The 18,738-nt window shown below is 33.6% G+C and overlaps 1 protein-coding gene across 1 annotated transcript in view; it reads right to left on the reverse strand.

Moving 5' to 3' along the window:
* LOC136817626 (dynein axonemal intermediate chain 3-like) overlaps window positions 1–17,211 on the reverse strand; it is an 85,386-nt gene extending 68,175 nt beyond the window's left edge. The window contains exons 1-7 of the mRNA XM_067073949.1: window positions 16,949–17,211; window positions 16,622–16,726; window positions 15,916–16,065; window positions 15,169–15,330; window positions 14,496–14,536; window positions 12,842–12,958; window positions 12,064–12,175 (exon numbers count right to left, since the gene is read on the reverse strand). Of these exons, the coding sequence (XP_066930050.1) occupies window positions 12,064–12,175; window positions 12,842–12,958; window positions 14,496–14,536; window positions 15,169–15,330; window positions 15,916–16,065; window positions 16,622–16,726; window positions 16,949–17,149 (888 nt within the window). The 5' untranslated portion in view covers window positions 17,150–17,211. The remainder of the gene's footprint in view (window positions 1–12,063; window positions 12,176–12,841; window positions 12,959–14,495; window positions 14,537–15,168; window positions 15,331–15,915; window positions 16,066–16,621; window positions 16,727–16,948) is intronic.
* Between the last annotated feature and the right edge of the window lie 1,527 nt (window positions 17,212–18,738).

Raw genomic sequence — 18,738 nt, forward strand, 5'->3', positions numbered from 1 at the left:
CATTCTGGCTTCCTACAATGAAGTATTCATGGCTAGAATCCTTGTTGTTAGATGTTTTGAGTCTGATGCTTTTTGCATTTCGGTCTCCTCTACGCTAACAACGATGATTCTTTGTTTTAGTTTTGGACCCTGTTTTTGGATCTTATAGCTCAAAATGATTGATAAAGTTTATCGTGATATTCGATTCAGTTCTGGTATTTCGGTCAATGAATAATTGTGAGATCAACGCTTTTTGCATTGTAATTCACGATACTTTGCAAGATACTTTGCTTTATTAGTTCGACGGAATTCAATGAAACTGAGTTTTTATTTCAAAACTCGTGATGAATGAATGAACGTGAAATTCTCATTGCTGGCTATAACGAGACAAATACTTTCAAAATGTATATGCTTGCGTAGACAGCAATGATGATTTCATGTTCCCATCGTTAATTCATGGGACATAATGTTGTGGAAATAGAAATCATGCTAAAAGACTCAACTGGGCACTACTTCAGCATCTAAGTGAGAGTCAAATGCTGAATTGTTATATTTAAGAATGATTTGTTCGGGTTCAAGATCAGGGAAAGCTCGATCTGTCAATTATACCTTGCTGGTATTGAGGAAAATAAACCAGAAAGACCCACACTCTGAATATCCGATCAATTGAAGAGAAATGCTGAGTCTGGATTAGTCGCATTTGTGCGCATTATTGGTCAAATAGGTAAAAACAGGACACACTATACTGCTATACCTTAGTTTTGCCCTCGTGAAATAAAAAGAGGAAAAACAATATTGTACAGGCCGCGTTGGTTAGACTTTCACGTTATATAATAGTAAAGTAAGTCAACAAATGAAAAATACTTTCAAGGCTGTCAAAAAATGTTTTCAATGCTATAATTTTACTTGGGAATTTTTTTTTTGCTGGTGTGAAGATACTCAGTGGTTTTGATGGTTACGAACGATGAAAGTTGAAAATTTGATTAAATCTTCATTTCATACGATTGTAAATCAACTCAAAATGATGTTTTCAAAGCTGACAAAAAATGTTTTCAATGCTATAATGTATTTGAGGATTTCTTGTTTGTCTTGAAGATACTCAGTGGTTTTGATGGTGGGAATTATGAAATTATAAAAATGGAAAGTTCTTCCGTCACTTCATAAATATATCGGAATATCAAAAAGTTATCCTCAAATTCCTTGCATTGCCAAACTTAGTACTGGAAAAAATGTATTTTGCACTTATCAGATTATAAATGATGAGAATATCATATTAATGGAGCAGTTGCCAAAAATTGGTTGGTCATAGACGGGTTAGCAGAAAAATGGATACGTTCAAAGTCTTTTTTGAGCGATACTGTCTCTTTGTTGAAGTGAAATGGTGAATAAAGGATCATTTTTAATCAGCGATGTAAAAGCATTTTCCCGGTAAAATTTAATAGTCTATAGATTTGAGAATATTTTCATTTATCAGATTATAACTGATAAAAATATCATGGAAAAGGAACAGTTGCCAAAAATTAGTTCCTTATAGACGTGTTTGCATAAAAATTGGATACTTTCAAAGTATTATTGTTAGCAAAACTGTCTATGACGGCTTGTAGTTCAAGCAATGTGGGGAATTGACTTTGATTGTCCAAAAAAAGATATAAAGCGGTAATACAAATAGCCTGAAGCTTTGTGCAACCAACCATTGATATAATAAGGTAAGATTTAACGAATGTATAAGAAGTCACTCAGTGTGCTTTTATTTGCTTTGACCATTGTTTTGTTCAACAAAAATCGATAAACAAACAAATAAGGCATTCCCGTAGTGAGGGAGATTGATCCTTATGTACTGCTATTCGATAATTCCTCCAACCCTAAACACGGTAAAACAAGAATCTTTAGTTAGGTCAGAAAGTTTGGTGTTTGCATAACTGTATAACAATAAGGGACACCGGCCTGATATAAAGCATCATGCCTGGTATGAAACGGGAACACTTATGTAAAACTAAAACCTTTAAAGTCACCTCATCTTGGTTAGATGTTTGAAAAATGAATGATTTAATTGTATTCCATTTCATGAACTAACCACGATGGAACTTAGTTACAAGAAGGTTATTTCTGGTTGAATGCCATTCTACAAGTATTTTTTTTTAAAGAACATTCAAAGTTTTTAAGACCTTCGGATGTTCTTGACTTTTTGAGTTTTAAGCCTAAAACTGTTCTTAACATGTTCTTATTTTCGTAATTTTGTGATTTTTTTGTCCATTTTCTAAGAAATTGGGTCTTTTTGAGCCCGCACAGCCTTAAAATGTTCTTAACTTGTTCTTAACATTTTGGCCATTAAAGCATTATTTTTATATAGTCTGATCTTATGAAAAGACAAGTGTATTATCTTAGCTTGATTGCACGAAAAATATCGTCGGGCAAACCTAAAACATTTTGTCGGTTGAGTGAACTTGACTTTTGGGTCAATGCTTTTTTGCATTCAGACGTTTCTCATTTTGATCACTTGCAACTTCTAAACACCACAAAAATGCTATTTAATTGGAAACAAACAGGTTTTCGACTTTACTTCACTTAATACGTATAATAGTATAGTGAGTCAACAAATGAAATAAATATTTTCAAGGCTGACAAAAAATGTTTTAAAATGCTATAATTGTATTTCGGAACTGTTTTGGTTGCCATGAAGATACTCAGTGGTTTTGATGGTGGAAAAGATGAAATTGGAAATTTTGATGACATCTTCATTTCTTAATATTTCAAATATCTAACAACGAAGGCTTTCCTTGCCCATGATAACAAGAGATTTCAAATTAAAGAACAAACAAAGGAATTTCCCGTGATCAAGTGTCTCGGGTCGATGCTTTTTTTGCATTCAGACGTTTGTCACTTGACGACTTGCAACTTCTAAACACCACAAAATGCTATTTAATTGGATAGAAACAGGTTTTCGACTTTACTTCACTTAATACGTATAATTAATGAAAAGATATTTTCAAGGCTGACAAAGAATGTTTTCAATGCTAATAGTATTTGAGGATTTTCTTGTTTGTCTTGAAGATAAAAGTAGATGAAAATTGAAGGGCTCTGATGACATCTTTGCTTCATAATATTTCAAATATCTAGCCACGATGGCTTTCCTCATCCATGCTAACAAGAGGTTTAAATGTAAGTACGAATAAAGAATTTCCAGTGGTTAAGTGTCTCGGGTCAATGCTTTTTTTTCATTCAGACGTATCTCACTTGACCACTTGCAACTTCTAAACACCACAAAATGCTATTTAATTGGATAGAAACAGGTTTTCGACCTTTACTTCACTTAATACGTATAATTAATGAAAAGATATTTTCAAGGCTGACAAAAAATGTTTTCAATGCTAATAGTATTTGAGGATTTTCTTGTTTGTCTTGAAGATAAAAGTAGATGAAAATTGAAGGGCTCTGATGACATCTTTGCTTCATAATATTTCAAATATCTAGCCACGATGGCTTTCCTCACCCATGCTAACAAGAGGTTTCAAAGTAAAGAACGAACAAGATATTTCCCGTGGTTAAGTGTCTCGGGTCGATGCTTTTTTTTGCATTCAGACCCTTCTCACTTGACCACTTGCTACTTCTAAACACCACAAAATGCTATTTAATTGGAAAGAAAATGTTTTCAATGCTATAATGTATTTGAGGATTTTCTTGTTTGTCTTGAAGATACTCAGTGGTTTTGATGCTGGGAATTATGAAATTATGAAAATGAAAAGTTCCTCCGTCACTTCATAAATATATCGGAATATTACAAAGTTATCCTCAAATTCCTTGCATTGCCAAAAAAATAATACCAGAAAAAATGCTGGTCGTTATAGACGTGTTTGCATAAAAATGCGGATGCTTTCAAAGTATGGTTGTTACGTAAAGCTGTCTGTGACGGCTAGTGGTTCAAACCATATGGGGCTGGGATTGACGGTTCATTCAAGTGATGATATAAAGCGGTAATATCAATGGTTTAAAGCTTTGTATAACCATAATTAGATATAAGGTAAGATGATTTTCACTTGTCAGATTATAACTGATAAAAATATCATGGAAAAGGAGCAAAACTGGTTGTTATAGACGTGATTGCATAAAAATGTATGCTTTCAAAGTATCATTGATAGCAATGATGCCTGTGACAGCTAGTGGTTCAAACCATATGGGGCGGGATTGACGGTTCATTCAAGTGATGATATAAAGCGGTAATATCAATGGTTTAAAGCTTTGTATAACCATAATTAGATATAAGGTAAGATGATTTTCACTTGTCAGATTATAACTGATAAAAATATCATGGAAAAGGAGCAAATTGGTTGTTATAGACGTGATTGCATAAAAATGTATGCTTTCAAAGTATCATTGATAGCAATGATGCCTGTGACGGCTAGTGGTTCAAACCATATGGGGCTGGGATTGACGGTTCATTCAAGTGATGATATAAAGCGGTAATATCAATGGTTTAAAGCTTTGTATAACCATAATTAGATATAAGGTAAGATGATTTTCACTTGTCAGATTATAACTGATAAAAATATCATGGAAAAGGAGCAAATTGGTTGTTATAGACGTGATTGCATAAAAATGTATGCTTTCAAAGTATCATTGATAGCAATGATGCCTGTGACGGCTAGTGGTTCAAACCATATGGGGCGGGATTGACGGTTCATTCAAGTGATGATATAAAGCGGTAATATCAATGGTTTAAAGCTTTGTATAACCATAATTGAATATAAGGTAGGACGATTTTCACTTATCAGATTATAACTGCTAGAAATGTCATGGAGATGGAGTAGTTTCCAAAAACTGGTTGGTTATAGACAAACAGAAATAGAACAGAATTTAAAACGATCTGCATGTCAAATATCTTTGTATGTTTTATAGCATCTAAAGATATTTCAACTGTCGATCTTTATGGAATAGGACTAAGTTTTCTTGGTGGTCGAAAACAACGTAAGAGAAATGAAGATGAAGCATCATTTAAATAATGATATGAAGTGTACTTTTAACTTATCAGATTACAACTGATGTCATTATCATGAAAAATGAGCTGTTGCCAAAAATTGGTTGGTCGTAGACTGGGACGCAAAGATGGATACGTTTTTAAAAGTATCTTTTTGAGCGATACTGTATGTGGCAACTTTTTGTTGAAGTGATATGGTGAAGGAAGCATCATTTAAACAATGATATGAAGTGTACTTTTAACTTATCAGATTTGAACTGATGTGATTATCATGAAAAGAATCATTTGCCGAAAATTGATTGATCGTAGACTGGGTCGCAAGATGGAAATGTTTTTAAAAGTATCTTTTTGAGCGATACTGTCTGTGACAAATCTTTGTTGAAGTGATATGGTGAAGGAAGCATCATTTAAACAATGATATACAGTGAACTTTTCACTTATCAGATTACAACTGATGTGATTATCATGAAAAGGAGCAGTTGCCAAAAAATGGTTGGTCGTAGACTGGGACGCAAAAATGATACGTTTTTAAAAGTATCTTTTTGTGAGAAACTGTCTATGGCAATTTTCTGTTGAAGTGATATGGTGAAGGAAGGATCATTTAAACAATGATATAAAGCGTACTTTTCACTTATCAGATTACATTTGATGAGAATTTCATATTAATGGAGAAGTTGGCAAAAAATGGTTGGTCGTAGACTGGGATGCAAAAGTAGATACGTTTTTAAAGGTATCTTTTTGAGCGAAACTGTCTATGGCAATTTTCTGTTGAAATGATATGGTGAAGGAAGGATCATTTAAACAATGATATAAAGCGTACTTTTCACTTATCAGATTACATTTGATGAGAATTTCATATTAATGGAGAAGTTGGCAAAAATGGTTGGTCGTAGACTGGGATGCAAAAGTAGATACGTTTTTAAAGGTATCTTTTTGAGCGAAACTGTCTATGGCAATTCTTTGTTGAAGTGATATGGTGAAGGAAGGATCATTTAAACAATGATATAAAGCGTACTTTTCACTTATCAGATTACATTTGATGAGAATTTCATATTAATGGAGAAGTTGCCAAAAATTGGTTGGTCGTAGACTGGGATGCAAAAGTAGATACATTTTTAAAGGTATCTTTTTGTGAGAAACTGTCTATGGCAATTTTCTGTTGAAGTGATATGCTGAAGGAAGGATCATTTAAACAATGATATAAAGCGTACTTTTCACTTATCAGATTACATTTGATGAGAATTTCATATTAATGGAGAAGTTGGCAAAAAATGGTTGGTCGTAGACTGGGATGCAAAAGTAGATACGTTTTTAAAGGTATCTTTTTGAGCGAAACTGTCTATGGCAATTCTTTGTTGAAGTGATATGGTGAAGGAAGGATCATTTAAACAATGATATAAAGCGTACTTTTCACTTATCAAATTACATTTGATGAGAATTATATATTAATGGAGAAGTTGGCAAAAAATGGTTGGTCGTAGACTGGGACGCAAAAATGATACGTTTTTAAAAGTATCTTTTTGTGAGAAACTGTATATGGCAATTTTCTGTTGAAGTGATATGGTGAAGGAAGGATCATTTAAACAATGATATAAAACGTACTTTTCACTTATCAGATTACAACTGATGTGATTATCATGAAAAGGAGCAGTTGCCAAAAATTGGTTGGTCGTAGACTGGGTCGCAAGATGGAAACGTTTTTAAAGTATCTTTTTGAGCGATACTGTCTGTGGCAACTCTTTGTTGAAGTGACAATGGTAAGTCGCGGGCTTACTTACTATGAATTGGGAACACTTATGTAAAACTAAAACCTTTTAAGTCACCTCATCCTGGTTAGATATCTGAAAATGGATGCTTTAATTGTATTCCATTTCATGAACTAACCACGATGGAACTTAGTTACAACAAGGTAATTTTTGGTTGGATGCCATTCTAGCAATGGGAGATGCTGGTTAGAAAACGAAAAGACACTGTCGGAAGATGAACCAAAGACAAAATGAAGAACTCGTTGCTGGATTTGTAGAAATATTATTCAATTTAGTGAATAGTTTCTTCTTTATTCTAGCAATGAGAGATGCCAGTTGGAAAACAAAACAACACTCCCGAAGAAGACGAATCGAAGAAAAAATGAAAAACTCGTTGCTGAATTTGTAGAAATATTATTCAATCTAGTGAATTTATTTTTCTAGCAATGAGAGATGTCGGTTAGAAAACATAACAACACTCCCGAAGAAGATGAATCGAAGACAAAATAAAGAACTCGTTGCTGGATTTGTAGAAATATTATTCATTCTGATGAATAGTTTCTTCTTTAATTCTAGCAATGAGAGATGCCGGAAAACAGTTGTTGTAAATAAAGTGAGGAAAAGTCTGTTGGTTAAGTGTCATGAGCTAAATGCTTTTAGCATGGGCGTGGGAGGGCGTGGGAGATCGAGAAAGTTCTCCTTTCTTTGGTTCGAAAAATACTTTGGTAGCAAAATGGTAGGAGAAGCGTTAAATTATGTCCTTTAAATGTAAAGAAACGACTAAAGGAATATCCGTGGTCAAGTGTCTTGAGGTCGATGCTTTTATTGCATTTAGATCCTTCTCACTTGACCACTGGAATTCTCTTGTTAGTTTGAGATAACGATTGATTGAAGTTCAAATGTTTCAGAATTCCTGGTATTTAAAATTTTGAAAGTTTTGGATAAAGAATTCTCGTGGTTACGTGTACCAAGTTTGCTGCTTTATATAGTGATGTTTGTTCACTAACCACGATGATACATTTTACTTTGTTTGAAATAACGGTTGAATTTAAAATAATTGTATCAAAACTTGTATTGATTGTGAAGGAATTATGGTGGTTGAGTATTCTAATCACGATGCTTTCATTGCATTTGTGATTTTTTTTACTAACCACAATAAAACTTTTCTAGATATGTTTCAGTCATAATTCAAAATTAATGATGCTTTCACTGCATTTGTGATCTCTTTTACTAAACACAATGAAACTTTTCTAGATATGTTTCAGTCATAATTCAAAACACTTAATCCTCTGAACATACATGAAATAAAAGCATTATCGTGGTTAGGTGAAATTGAGTTTGATGTTTCTTGTATCCCATTTCTTTACGTATAACCACGAAGATATTACACCAAGTCAATCGAGACCAATTTATACGAATTTATCCATCAATAACTGTTGAATTCAAAATGTTGTATCAGAACTTGTATTGAATGTGAAGGAATTATGGTGGTTGAGTATTCTAATCACGATGCTTTTATTGCATTTGTGATCTCTTTTACTAACCACAATGAAACTTTTCTAGATATGTTTCAGTCATAATTCAAAACACTTAATCCTCAAAACATACATGAAATAAAAGCATTATCGTGGTTAGATGAAATTGAGTTTGATGCTTTTTGTATCCCATTTCTTTACTTCAAACCACGAAGATATTACACCAAGTAAATCGAGACCAATTTATACGAATTCATCCATTAATAAATGTTGAATTCAAAATATTGTATCAGAACTTGTATTGATTGTGAAGGAATTATGGTGGTTAAATATTCTAATCACGATGCTTTCATTGCATTGATTTTCTTTACTAACCACAATGAAACTTTTCTAGATATGTAATAATTCAAAACATTTATATTATATCAGAACATAAATGAACATCTTCACTAAGGAGGCAAAATATTGTTTAAAAGAAAAATTTATATGAACCATGACCATTTGAACTTGTAATGATTCAAACATTCTTATCTGAAGTATGACAGTTCAAAAAATGAAGCAAAACAATTATCGTGGTTAGATGAAATTGAGTTTGATGTTTCTTGCATTCCATTTCTTTACTTCTAACCACGAAGATATTTTACCAAGTCAATCGAGACCAATTTAAACGAATTTTGTTCAAAAAGCAATGGCCAAAGTGGTCAAAGGCGTCTCAAACCAGGAGTTCGCGCTTCGAATCCCCGCTCCTTCATATGTTCCATTTAGATCATAGAAACTCGAGCCGGCTGGCTGTGGATCCCGTGAAAACAATCGAAAGACTGCCGTAACGTGCTAGATTACTAAGCTATACACGTTAAAATATCGACTCTATCTATCGATGTGAAGGAAATACTAATTAATTATTCTGGTGGCTGAGTGTTTATGGCTTCTTTGATGCATTTTGCAATCCACACAATGATAATGCTGTAGTGCAATTTTGTGCAAGGTTTAGATCACAAAAGATTTTCAAATCGTTTTTCTCTAAGAAGCATCAATGATAAAATCACCGAAGCTGGACTAGTTTGATACTTGAACTAGTTTGATACTATTAACACGAGGACATTGATTGTATGTATCCAAATCACTATGCTTTTCGTCTCTAAGGAATCTAGTCAAATTTCGTTGCCAAGTACTATTCTTACTTTCACATTTTGACATTTTAACCACTATGACAGTTAAAATATGCTTTTCGCGACTCTATGGAGTCTAGTCAAACTTTGTTGTCAAGTATCGATTGAATAGGTTTCAAGAAAAATGTGGTTAACATTTGACTTAATACTCCTTTTCCATCGGCCTTGGTATTGGATCAAAGTTATTCACAAAAGATTGAAAAACTGGTAAAGGATGAATGGCCACTGACCTTTGACCCTGGACACTCGATCCTGGTCAAACTAAATCTTTCATGAAAGTTTCTTGAAAGTGGTACAACCGCTACTCAATGTGGACAATCTCAAATCAATGTCGCCTAAGAAAAAGTTAATTTTTTTGAGGAAAAAGTGGAAAATTTACATAATTGGCCATATAATCTTCATTTTTTATCTAAAAAGGTTGAAATTTTGAGGGTTGGTCATAATTGATGGCTTATACCCAAATATGAAAAAAAAACTTGAAAAAGGTTTGTTATTTGAGGTTAATATGACAATTTATAGACTTTTGTTAACCTCAAAATATAGAGACGCTTATTGAATTATTGGGGAAAAAATTATTAGGGAGTCATCAAAAAGGCTTCAAATATCAAGCTTGTTTAAAAAAGGTTAGAGATTTCCCACAAGGAAGGTGCAATTCATGAGGTTAAAAAAATGGTAACAAGTAACCTCACATTCTTAACCATATCTTCTGCTAGCATGTGTATTAAGTTATGGGACAAAAGTAAAATGATAATAGAAACTTAGATCAATAGGGTTTTTATGAAATTGACAATCTTTGCTCTAACGTAGGGTTAAAAATTGAGGTTAAAATTAGAACTCTATGTTAAGGAATGTGAGAAATTTGCTTCTCTAATTGACCTAAATAGTTCTATTCTATTAAAGCTACAGGAACAAAATTACTTTTTAAAAGTTTTCATAAAGTAACTAAGCTAAAAAAATATGAAATAGACCAAAAAGGTTCTTAAAATGAGGTTAAACAACCTGAAAAAGTAGGATGTTTTAGCTTATACCTTCAAACTGAACGAAAAACGTTTAAGGTATACTACGATAAAAAGTTAACCTCAAAGATTTTTAATTCAGACTTAATTAAGACTTAAGCTTTACTTTTAAGCTCAGTATTGATATCAAAAACAGATTTATAAGTCATTAAAGTATACAACAAAGAATTAAAAAACCCTATAAGCCCAATTCACAAACAACCTCACTTTTGGTACCCAAAATAAGATATTAACCTCATTTTTTCTACTTTTCCTTGTTCCTCAACCATTGAATAATGGATTCCACTATTTTTATCACACAATTTTCCCTTTTTATGAGGTTATCTGAAAGCTTAAAATCAACCCCTTTCTCAGGTACTTGTGTCTCTCAAGTTAATATACGAGTTAACCTCACTTTTTATACCAAAATATAATTTTTCATGTTTAGTTGTTTTTGATAATAGGCTACTGTTTGTCTGATATCCAAAATTAGACTGAAATATCATTGTTAACCTCACAATTAGGGTGTTTTTGTGAAATAACCTCAAATTTTACACCCTACTTGAAATGTTAACCTCATTTTTTCTAGCCTACCTTGTTGCCCAATCATTAAATAGTAAAACCCAATCATTTATTTTTACTTTAACCTCACATTTCATACCAATTTTGGTCTATCTTTAAGGACCATTAGGTTAACCTCAGTGCAAGTTAACCTCATATTCTTAACCCTACTTTGACCAAGAATATCTCTTTAAATTCAACACTTAACCTCTATAATGTATATATCATTGTGAACCTGAATAAATTTTGAGTTAGCATGTAAAGTAGCAAATAAAAATAAGTTAACCTCATTTATTAATCCTTTGTTAAAGTCAAAAAAGTTCTTTTGAAAAAGTTAGGCGATTTTTGGGGGTTTTGACTTGAGATGGTCCATGTGAGTGGTAACATCTTTAAAAGGTAGATTTGTTTGAATTGACATCGAGTTGTGCTACCATAAGGGTACTACTTTTCTAACAACATCAATCAAATAATGACGGATATATCATTGTCCAGGGTTTATAAAATGTTAGTGTGACTGACGCGAAAAACGATCCTAACGCCATGATCCTCATAGATTATATAAGTCAAGTAATTCAAGAATTTGAAAGTCGATTATTATTTTGGTGACGAGTAAATATTTTCTATATGAAACTAGTTTTCAGACACGAAGATAAACCAAAGGCTTAAGACTTTGATTTCATTTACAATGAAAATTCAAAGCAGACGTTTTCAATGTTAATTAGATGGCTAGATGGATTAGTTCCAACTGTAAAGATGAGGTGTCTAAACCCCTTTAAAAATTAAAGCAAACACAAACAAATAAACTATCAAAAACCTTTAAATGGTTATTAGACTCTGTTCTGAAAGCACTTTTGGCTTCAGAGAAATAAAACATTAAGGTATGACCAAAGGTTAGGGCTTGAGTCAAATCTCCTATGCAAGATTTAAAGCCGCTAAAGTTTTCATAAGTTGAATGTGTTTTTCATACAAACGCTGGTTTGGAAGCAACAGTTACTGCCAGAAGTAAGAAAAATGTAAAAACGCGAAAACGAAGAAAGTACTAGACTCAATCCGTTATCTGAAATGTGGTTTCACTTGCCCTTCGACTTGTAACTCAGTGAAGCAAAGTCAGTAAAAACGATAACTTCAAACAAACACACAAACAAAGCAAACTTTTTCTCGACAAACCTTTAGATGATTATCTGATTTTGTTCCGAAAGCATTTTCAGCTTCACCAAGCTCAAAATAATCGTTGATGAAAACATTGAAAGTTTCGTTCTGTTGCAAAGCCAATTCAAACCTGTGAAACAAGGAATTCATTCCGTATAGCAGAGGAGCAAGCTTTGTTTTTCCGCTCAACACAATCCGTGTCTGCGGATTATATTGATATATTGAAATTTTTCTTCAACAATAATTGTTTTCAAAAAAATTCTGAATGCTTGGGTTTGGGCATGTTTGGTTACTTTTCAAAAGCTTCATCAAGATAATTTTGTCTTGGATAATTTTCCCAAGAAAAAGCCCATAAAGGGTACAAAGTACATATTAAAGCTAAGGCTATACTAATGTGTTTCCCAGGCGGCTACAACGCAATTCTGTTGCAGGATTTTGTTGCAGGCAATTTTTTTCTAGAATATTTTTATTGTGTTACAGAAGGTTTGCAAAAAAATAATGCGTTATATTTTGCAATACGTGATTTTCCTATTACAAAATTCATGCAACAAAGTCACTAATAAACATCGAGTAAAGTTATGATTGCCTGAGGCAAAGATTATTTGCAATGTCTTCGAACATTACATCATGGACGCAATAGCTGATTGGTTGCAAGTGACGTATTGACGGGTTTTACGTCACTTACAACCAATCAGCTGTTGGGTCCGTGATGTAATGTTAAGAGACATTGCAATGGTGCATATCATGAATATCAGAGATTGTGTATGGATAGAAAATAGTGAAGAAAGTAACTGACCTTGGAATGACTTCGTCCATGAAATCAACAATATCATCACTATTCATTATGACGTCATTTTCTTTATCTGTGTTTTGTCTAGCCTCACATTGGACAGCTGCGTTCTTTGGTCGTGGCCTACAAATAAATACAAAAAGGGTGGAAATTTCGATATAAGGTAATTAAGTTTGCGCCCGAAAGCTCCTTTTTCGATTAGCCATCTACAGTAAAACCTCTAATTAACGGACACTCTAAAAGGCGGACACCTCTGATTAGCGGACAATTTCATTTTCCCCGGCCGTTTCCTAGTCAAATCCTCGTAAAAAAGTTTCTAAAAGGCGGACACACAATTAGCGGACAATAACCCCTTTACTCGATGGTGTCCGCTAATTAGAGGTTCCACTGTACCCATAGGATTATTATCAGATAGAATGAATTCATGCTTTTTTCCTCAAAATGAAGCGTGTCTGTAAGGGGTCCCTTAGTTGCAATGGGAATTCAATTGCACGTGTGCAATGATAATCTCATTTCTTTGTTCTTATCGTATTTTAATTGCATATTTTCTCATGCTTGATTGGATTCTTTTGAATTCTCAAAAAATTATGCCCATAATTTGATTATTTTCAACTGGAAATTTCGGGCACTTCGGTCCCCTCAATGCAAATAAGAATTACATATTTGAATTCAGCTCATTTTATAGATTCACCAGTGTTGAAAACTATTTGAAAACGCACTCCTAAGAAAAGAAATTTGGGTGTCAAGTTTTCACCTAAATTAGTTATTCTTTCCGTATTGACTAAAATAGATTTTTTAATTTTAGGAGTTAAAATCGAAGGAATCACTAAATTTCAGCTCCTAAAATTCCAGATTGTAAGCTAAAATAGATTTGTAAATATCAATCGTTTTCCAAAACTAAAATTTTCGTAACTGAGAAAAAATACCGTGCAAACACACCCTTATAAAGAGATTTCTATCCACGCATCAGATTTTGAGAAACTGTTTTTACGACCAATAATCACTTTTAACAAAGAAAATCTCAATAGATGACGAAGTAGCCAACAGTGAGATATATTCTATCTGATAACAGTTCACTGATCTACCCGAAGGTAGGGGAGGTCGCTACTCTTAGTAGCAGAGTGATCTATATTTGCACTACAGTAGCTCAATATTGATCAGTGGTATAACTCTCCTTTGAAACCGAGAGGAAAGAAGTCATCTAACTAATATTTACTTGAACTACACAGGGATTGCTAGCCATTCCACATGATTAAAAGTGAGCCATAAAGAAATACTATAGGTATGATCTAAAGCGTTTACAAGTATTGATTTATACATAAAAGATTCGAACTAGTTGCAAACGTGTTACAAGGTAGGCTACACGCATCCCCTCTAATAATATGTTTTGAATGTTCGTCGTGTATGAGATTCCCATCCGAGAGTTACCCCCGTCTTTGTGTTTTAGAGTTTTAGAAATGTGATTAGCTTGATTTATACGAGAGATCTTTGAATTTCATGAAATTTGAATGGCTAGAAGTTAATTCAAACATTGGATTTCCAAACCTTTAAAAAAATGAAATAGGTTACCCCAAATTTGGGGTAACTCTCGGACCGGACGTGAATTTTATTTATGATTAGCATTCCCCCATATTGGGAATAATACATCAGTAATTCTTACCATTCTGTTTGCGATTCTTGGTTGAAATAATCAGCCGTGTTCTATGAAGAAACAATGATTCGAAAGTAAATTTCAATTTACCTAACAACCCTTAAAAGCGCGGTCGATTTTTGAGGAGACTGGTAATTTATTTACGTCGGAAATTATTTTTTATGAGAATTATGAGGCAACAACTTCAGACATTTTAACGTAATTTTTTCCAGGTAAGCTCGAACCCAAACTTCTCGCGCCTAAAGGATTGATAGGTGTATCGAGCTTGATACTACATTATTACATTATTACATTATTACATTATTACATTATTACATTATATATCTTTAACTTATTTAAATCACGATAAAAGCAGAAAAACACACCTGGCATGATGTAAAATGTTAAGTTTTAAGATCAATCTTAGCCCCATCCTAGCTTAATTGTTGGCAATATGTTGAAAAGTTTTCCACAATATTTCGCCAGCTCCATATGGATTAGAACAATATGAGGTGGGAAATTCCTATTTATAAAAAGAACACCTGTTCTTTACTTTGTACATTACGGTCTGCAAACGATATCGTCAAAAACATTGTTCCCAATTTATTGTGTAGACTAAGTTGACAGGACTGTAACGCCAAAACCAACCAACATCAAATGCATACATGTAGACTAAGTAGTCCTTGGAAGCTACCAAACATACCTGTGTGCCAACGTCCATCTCCTTCTTAACAATAGAATATGCAGAATCTTCAAACGCAAGACAATCAATAACAATGTCTCTTGAATGTTCATCCTCGATACGATCCTCAAACTGCACTGGACATCCAAAGTCTTTTCGAGAACGTGTAATGGTCAGTTTCACCTAAATAAAAGAACAGAGGAAAGATTAAAAACAGGGTAGCCAGGAATTTTTTCAAACCTGGTATAAGTATATCAAAGATACACAGATACGTTAAAATAAATAACAACTAGTTCGCTGTCATTATCCAGGCAAAAGATCCAATCCATGTACATAGTGGGGGATAATCGATATATGACGATTCAAAATTTCTCACAAGTATCTCACAATTAAATTGTTGCATTGCTGGTCTTCCAGAAAATGTTCGTACATGGGGTGTGGAGGATATAGTGCCCGGGAGGGTAGTGAAAAATCTCCAAATTTGCCTTTTCCGGGGGGGGGTAGACTTGCTCTGCTTGAGGGTAATTTTGAATGTCCAGGGGGTCAACTGATGCTTGTCCGGGAGGGATAGACCTGCTGTTTTTTTCTGGAACAGCCCATTCAAGCAGAAACCAAAAACTACAACCTAAAAATATCTTGACTTTGAAAAGCAAAAAGCCAGTAAAATTTGGAGGCTCTACTAAGGACTATGAAAGGAATCTTTTGGTTGAATTTCTTTTTTATCTGGTTATCCCTTTAAGGTTTGATGCAAGTTGAGATAGGACTCACTCGATCATCAGTTTCTACAACTTTTTCATCTTCCACTTCAAATTCACTACCCATGGATATCCATGGCTGTGGTGTGCGCAAACCGATCCGTATTGCTATCTCTGGTTCCTCTTCTCCATTTTCACCAAGCTCTCCACTTTCTTCTGGTGGCTAAAAGTATAAAAAAAAAATACAGTGTATATAACAATTACATATTTTACTCAATGAATCGGTCAAAGTTTCTTCAGTTTCAAAGCATTGCCATTCAGGCAATTTCTGGGGCAATACCAGAGTAAAGAAATAATATCAATAATTGACTTTTGCAGTGGCTAATAAATTTATCAAACCTTTTACTAAAACCTAGCCTCTTCAACCATGAACAGCCAAAGAGATTTTTGAAAAATCTTATTGTGTGCCGGTCTGTTCTGGTTAAACGAACTCTGTGTCTCGTTAATACCAACTTAATAGTACTAGATCATCAAAAAACAGATTCTTCTGGATTCGTAGGAGTTGAGGCAGATAAAGTAATGCCAGTTGGTTAAAGAACTTTACATGCTAAAAGCAAAACACCACAAAGGCAACGTAAAAGCAACTTGGGAAAAACATCTCAGACACTGAATAGTGCGTATAACAATAACAAACCATACCTTGCAATTCTTTTATTACAAAGAAGAGTTTGGTACAGGCTAATTAACTGAAAAGATTTATGAGACACTGTGTAACTTACATTTAGAATTTTTTGTTTTTCTTCTTCATCAATGATGAGATAAAAATTTTGTCCATACTGGAAAGCTGCATCGTAAACAATCAGCAGCTCATCTGATGGGTATTCCTAAAATTGAAATTAATCTGTCTTATCAATGTGTCTTATAATAACATCAGCAGATCTATATAGATTTCAATTGTTTTAAGTATGGAGTCCTACTTTCTGCTCAGCATTCAACCCTTTCAAGCCCAGAAACTTGAGTTCGAGTTTAAAAATGGACACAAATTTTTCAAGAAAATGAACCGTCAAAACTTTAAAATCTCCCCTCACCCCTGAAGTAAAACTCACTTCAACAATCTTCTTTGCAGGATGAAAGTCAGAGATGGCAGCACGATCTTTGAAATCTTGTTGAATTTGTTCTTTTGTTATGATTTTATGAGGGTTTTCCTCTGTCACTTCTTCATCTGCTTTACATGAGAAAATTTCTTGTGTTTTGGAGGTAAAAAAGATGGGAAAGATGTATGGTGGTGTTCCCGTTTCTTCGGCCATGTTGGAATATGAAATATTTGACTTCTAATTTTAACTAAGATATTTTCAAAAAATTATTATCTAAAATATAAATTAATATATTATCAATATATACCTACTTAGAAAATGAACATTTTCGCAAGAAAAAAGTTTTGCGAAACATCCTCTTTTTGACCAATTTTCGTTCCTTTTGTTCCTAGGAGTTTTGGCCAAATTTTGGATTTTAAATTTTACACGAGGATTACATTATGTAAATGTTAAGAAAAACTTGAAAAACTGTCAGTTGTCTTTGCCCTGAATAAATTGGACAAGTACTGCATTCCGTACGTTCAAGACGTATGATAGTACTCTTGATTTCAATTTCAAGCATACAATCAGTTTTGACAAATAACGTAGGTACAGGGCTGCAAATAAATATTTTTAGTCATTGGGACTAAAACTGTAAATCCTCTTGGTCATTCTTGATCATTTTTCAATTAGCAGGATATAAGTCACACAGAACAGAAAGCTTAATAACGATAAACATTAGAAAGCTAATAGATAAGATTGCAGTAATACCGGGTGTGCCAAAAAAAGTTTCTTTCTTTAAAACTAATTTCTTGAAATCTAAAAACCATTCCTATTCCATTGGAAAGAAGAAAGATAAACTTAAATTTTGATGGGTTATTTATTAAATTCGGTTCATTAGATCGAAAGTTAGTTATGCTCAATTGAATAAAAAAGTACTGAAGATAAAAATCGTCAATCGTTAAACATCGTTTATTGTTAAACAAAACAGCCTGTGTAGTCCCCATATTGAAAATCTCAATTGGGTAAACCAAAACAAACTATACATGCGCAGAATCAAAAAATTTTTTATATGTTCAAAAACGAAAGTTGTTGGGAAGGAAAGAGTAAACGCAAGACAGAATGTTTGGTTGTGTTGATCAGGTATGTTTTTATTCTATCCGAACTAATATTATAAAAGACCAATGAGGCCCTGACTGGTTAACACATGCGTGCGCACATTTAGTTTGGCAAATTAAAGATGGCGGCATAAGATTCTGTTGATTGCCGACTTGATTCATCAGGATTTACTAGATCTTAAAAATCCGACAAAATTTACTACTGACCGACCGACCGACCGACCGACTGGATTTAAAGATGTTTTAGGACCCGAATAGAACATAATTTTGATTGCCGCCCAGGGCTGTCAGATTTAGGGCCAGTCACGGTCACTGACCTTTATATAACCCTGGACCAATAATATCTACCATCTTTGATTGGAGTATTTTTGGAATTGGTACCCGAGGAGAAGCCATTGCAATGTTAAAAATTAATGTCTAACGCAGCTACATCATCAAAAGAATTTGAGGAAAAGTAGACCTAGCGCTCTCGATGCATTTACACCGCTATCGAGTAGTGCCGCCATTAGGGTACCAATTTTCAAAAAACTCCAATCAAAGATTTTGCTTGGCTGGGATTGAGAAGCTTGGTCCAGGGTATATAAAGGTCAGTGGTCACGGTATGCAAGTTTCCCTCTTACTGATGCAAGTTACCTCTTAAACAAACACTCTTAAAACCAGACGGTACTAATCGATAAATTCCATTATCGAAATAATCGATAATGA

The sequence above is a fragment of the Clytia hemisphaerica genome, unplaced genomic scaffold, assembly GCF_902728285.1.
Source record: "Clytia hemisphaerica strain Z4C2 unplaced genomic scaffold, Clytia hemisphaerica genome assembly, whole genome shotgun sequence".
NCBI lineage: Eukaryota > Metazoa > Cnidaria > Hydrozoa > Leptothecata > Clytiidae > Clytia > Clytia hemisphaerica.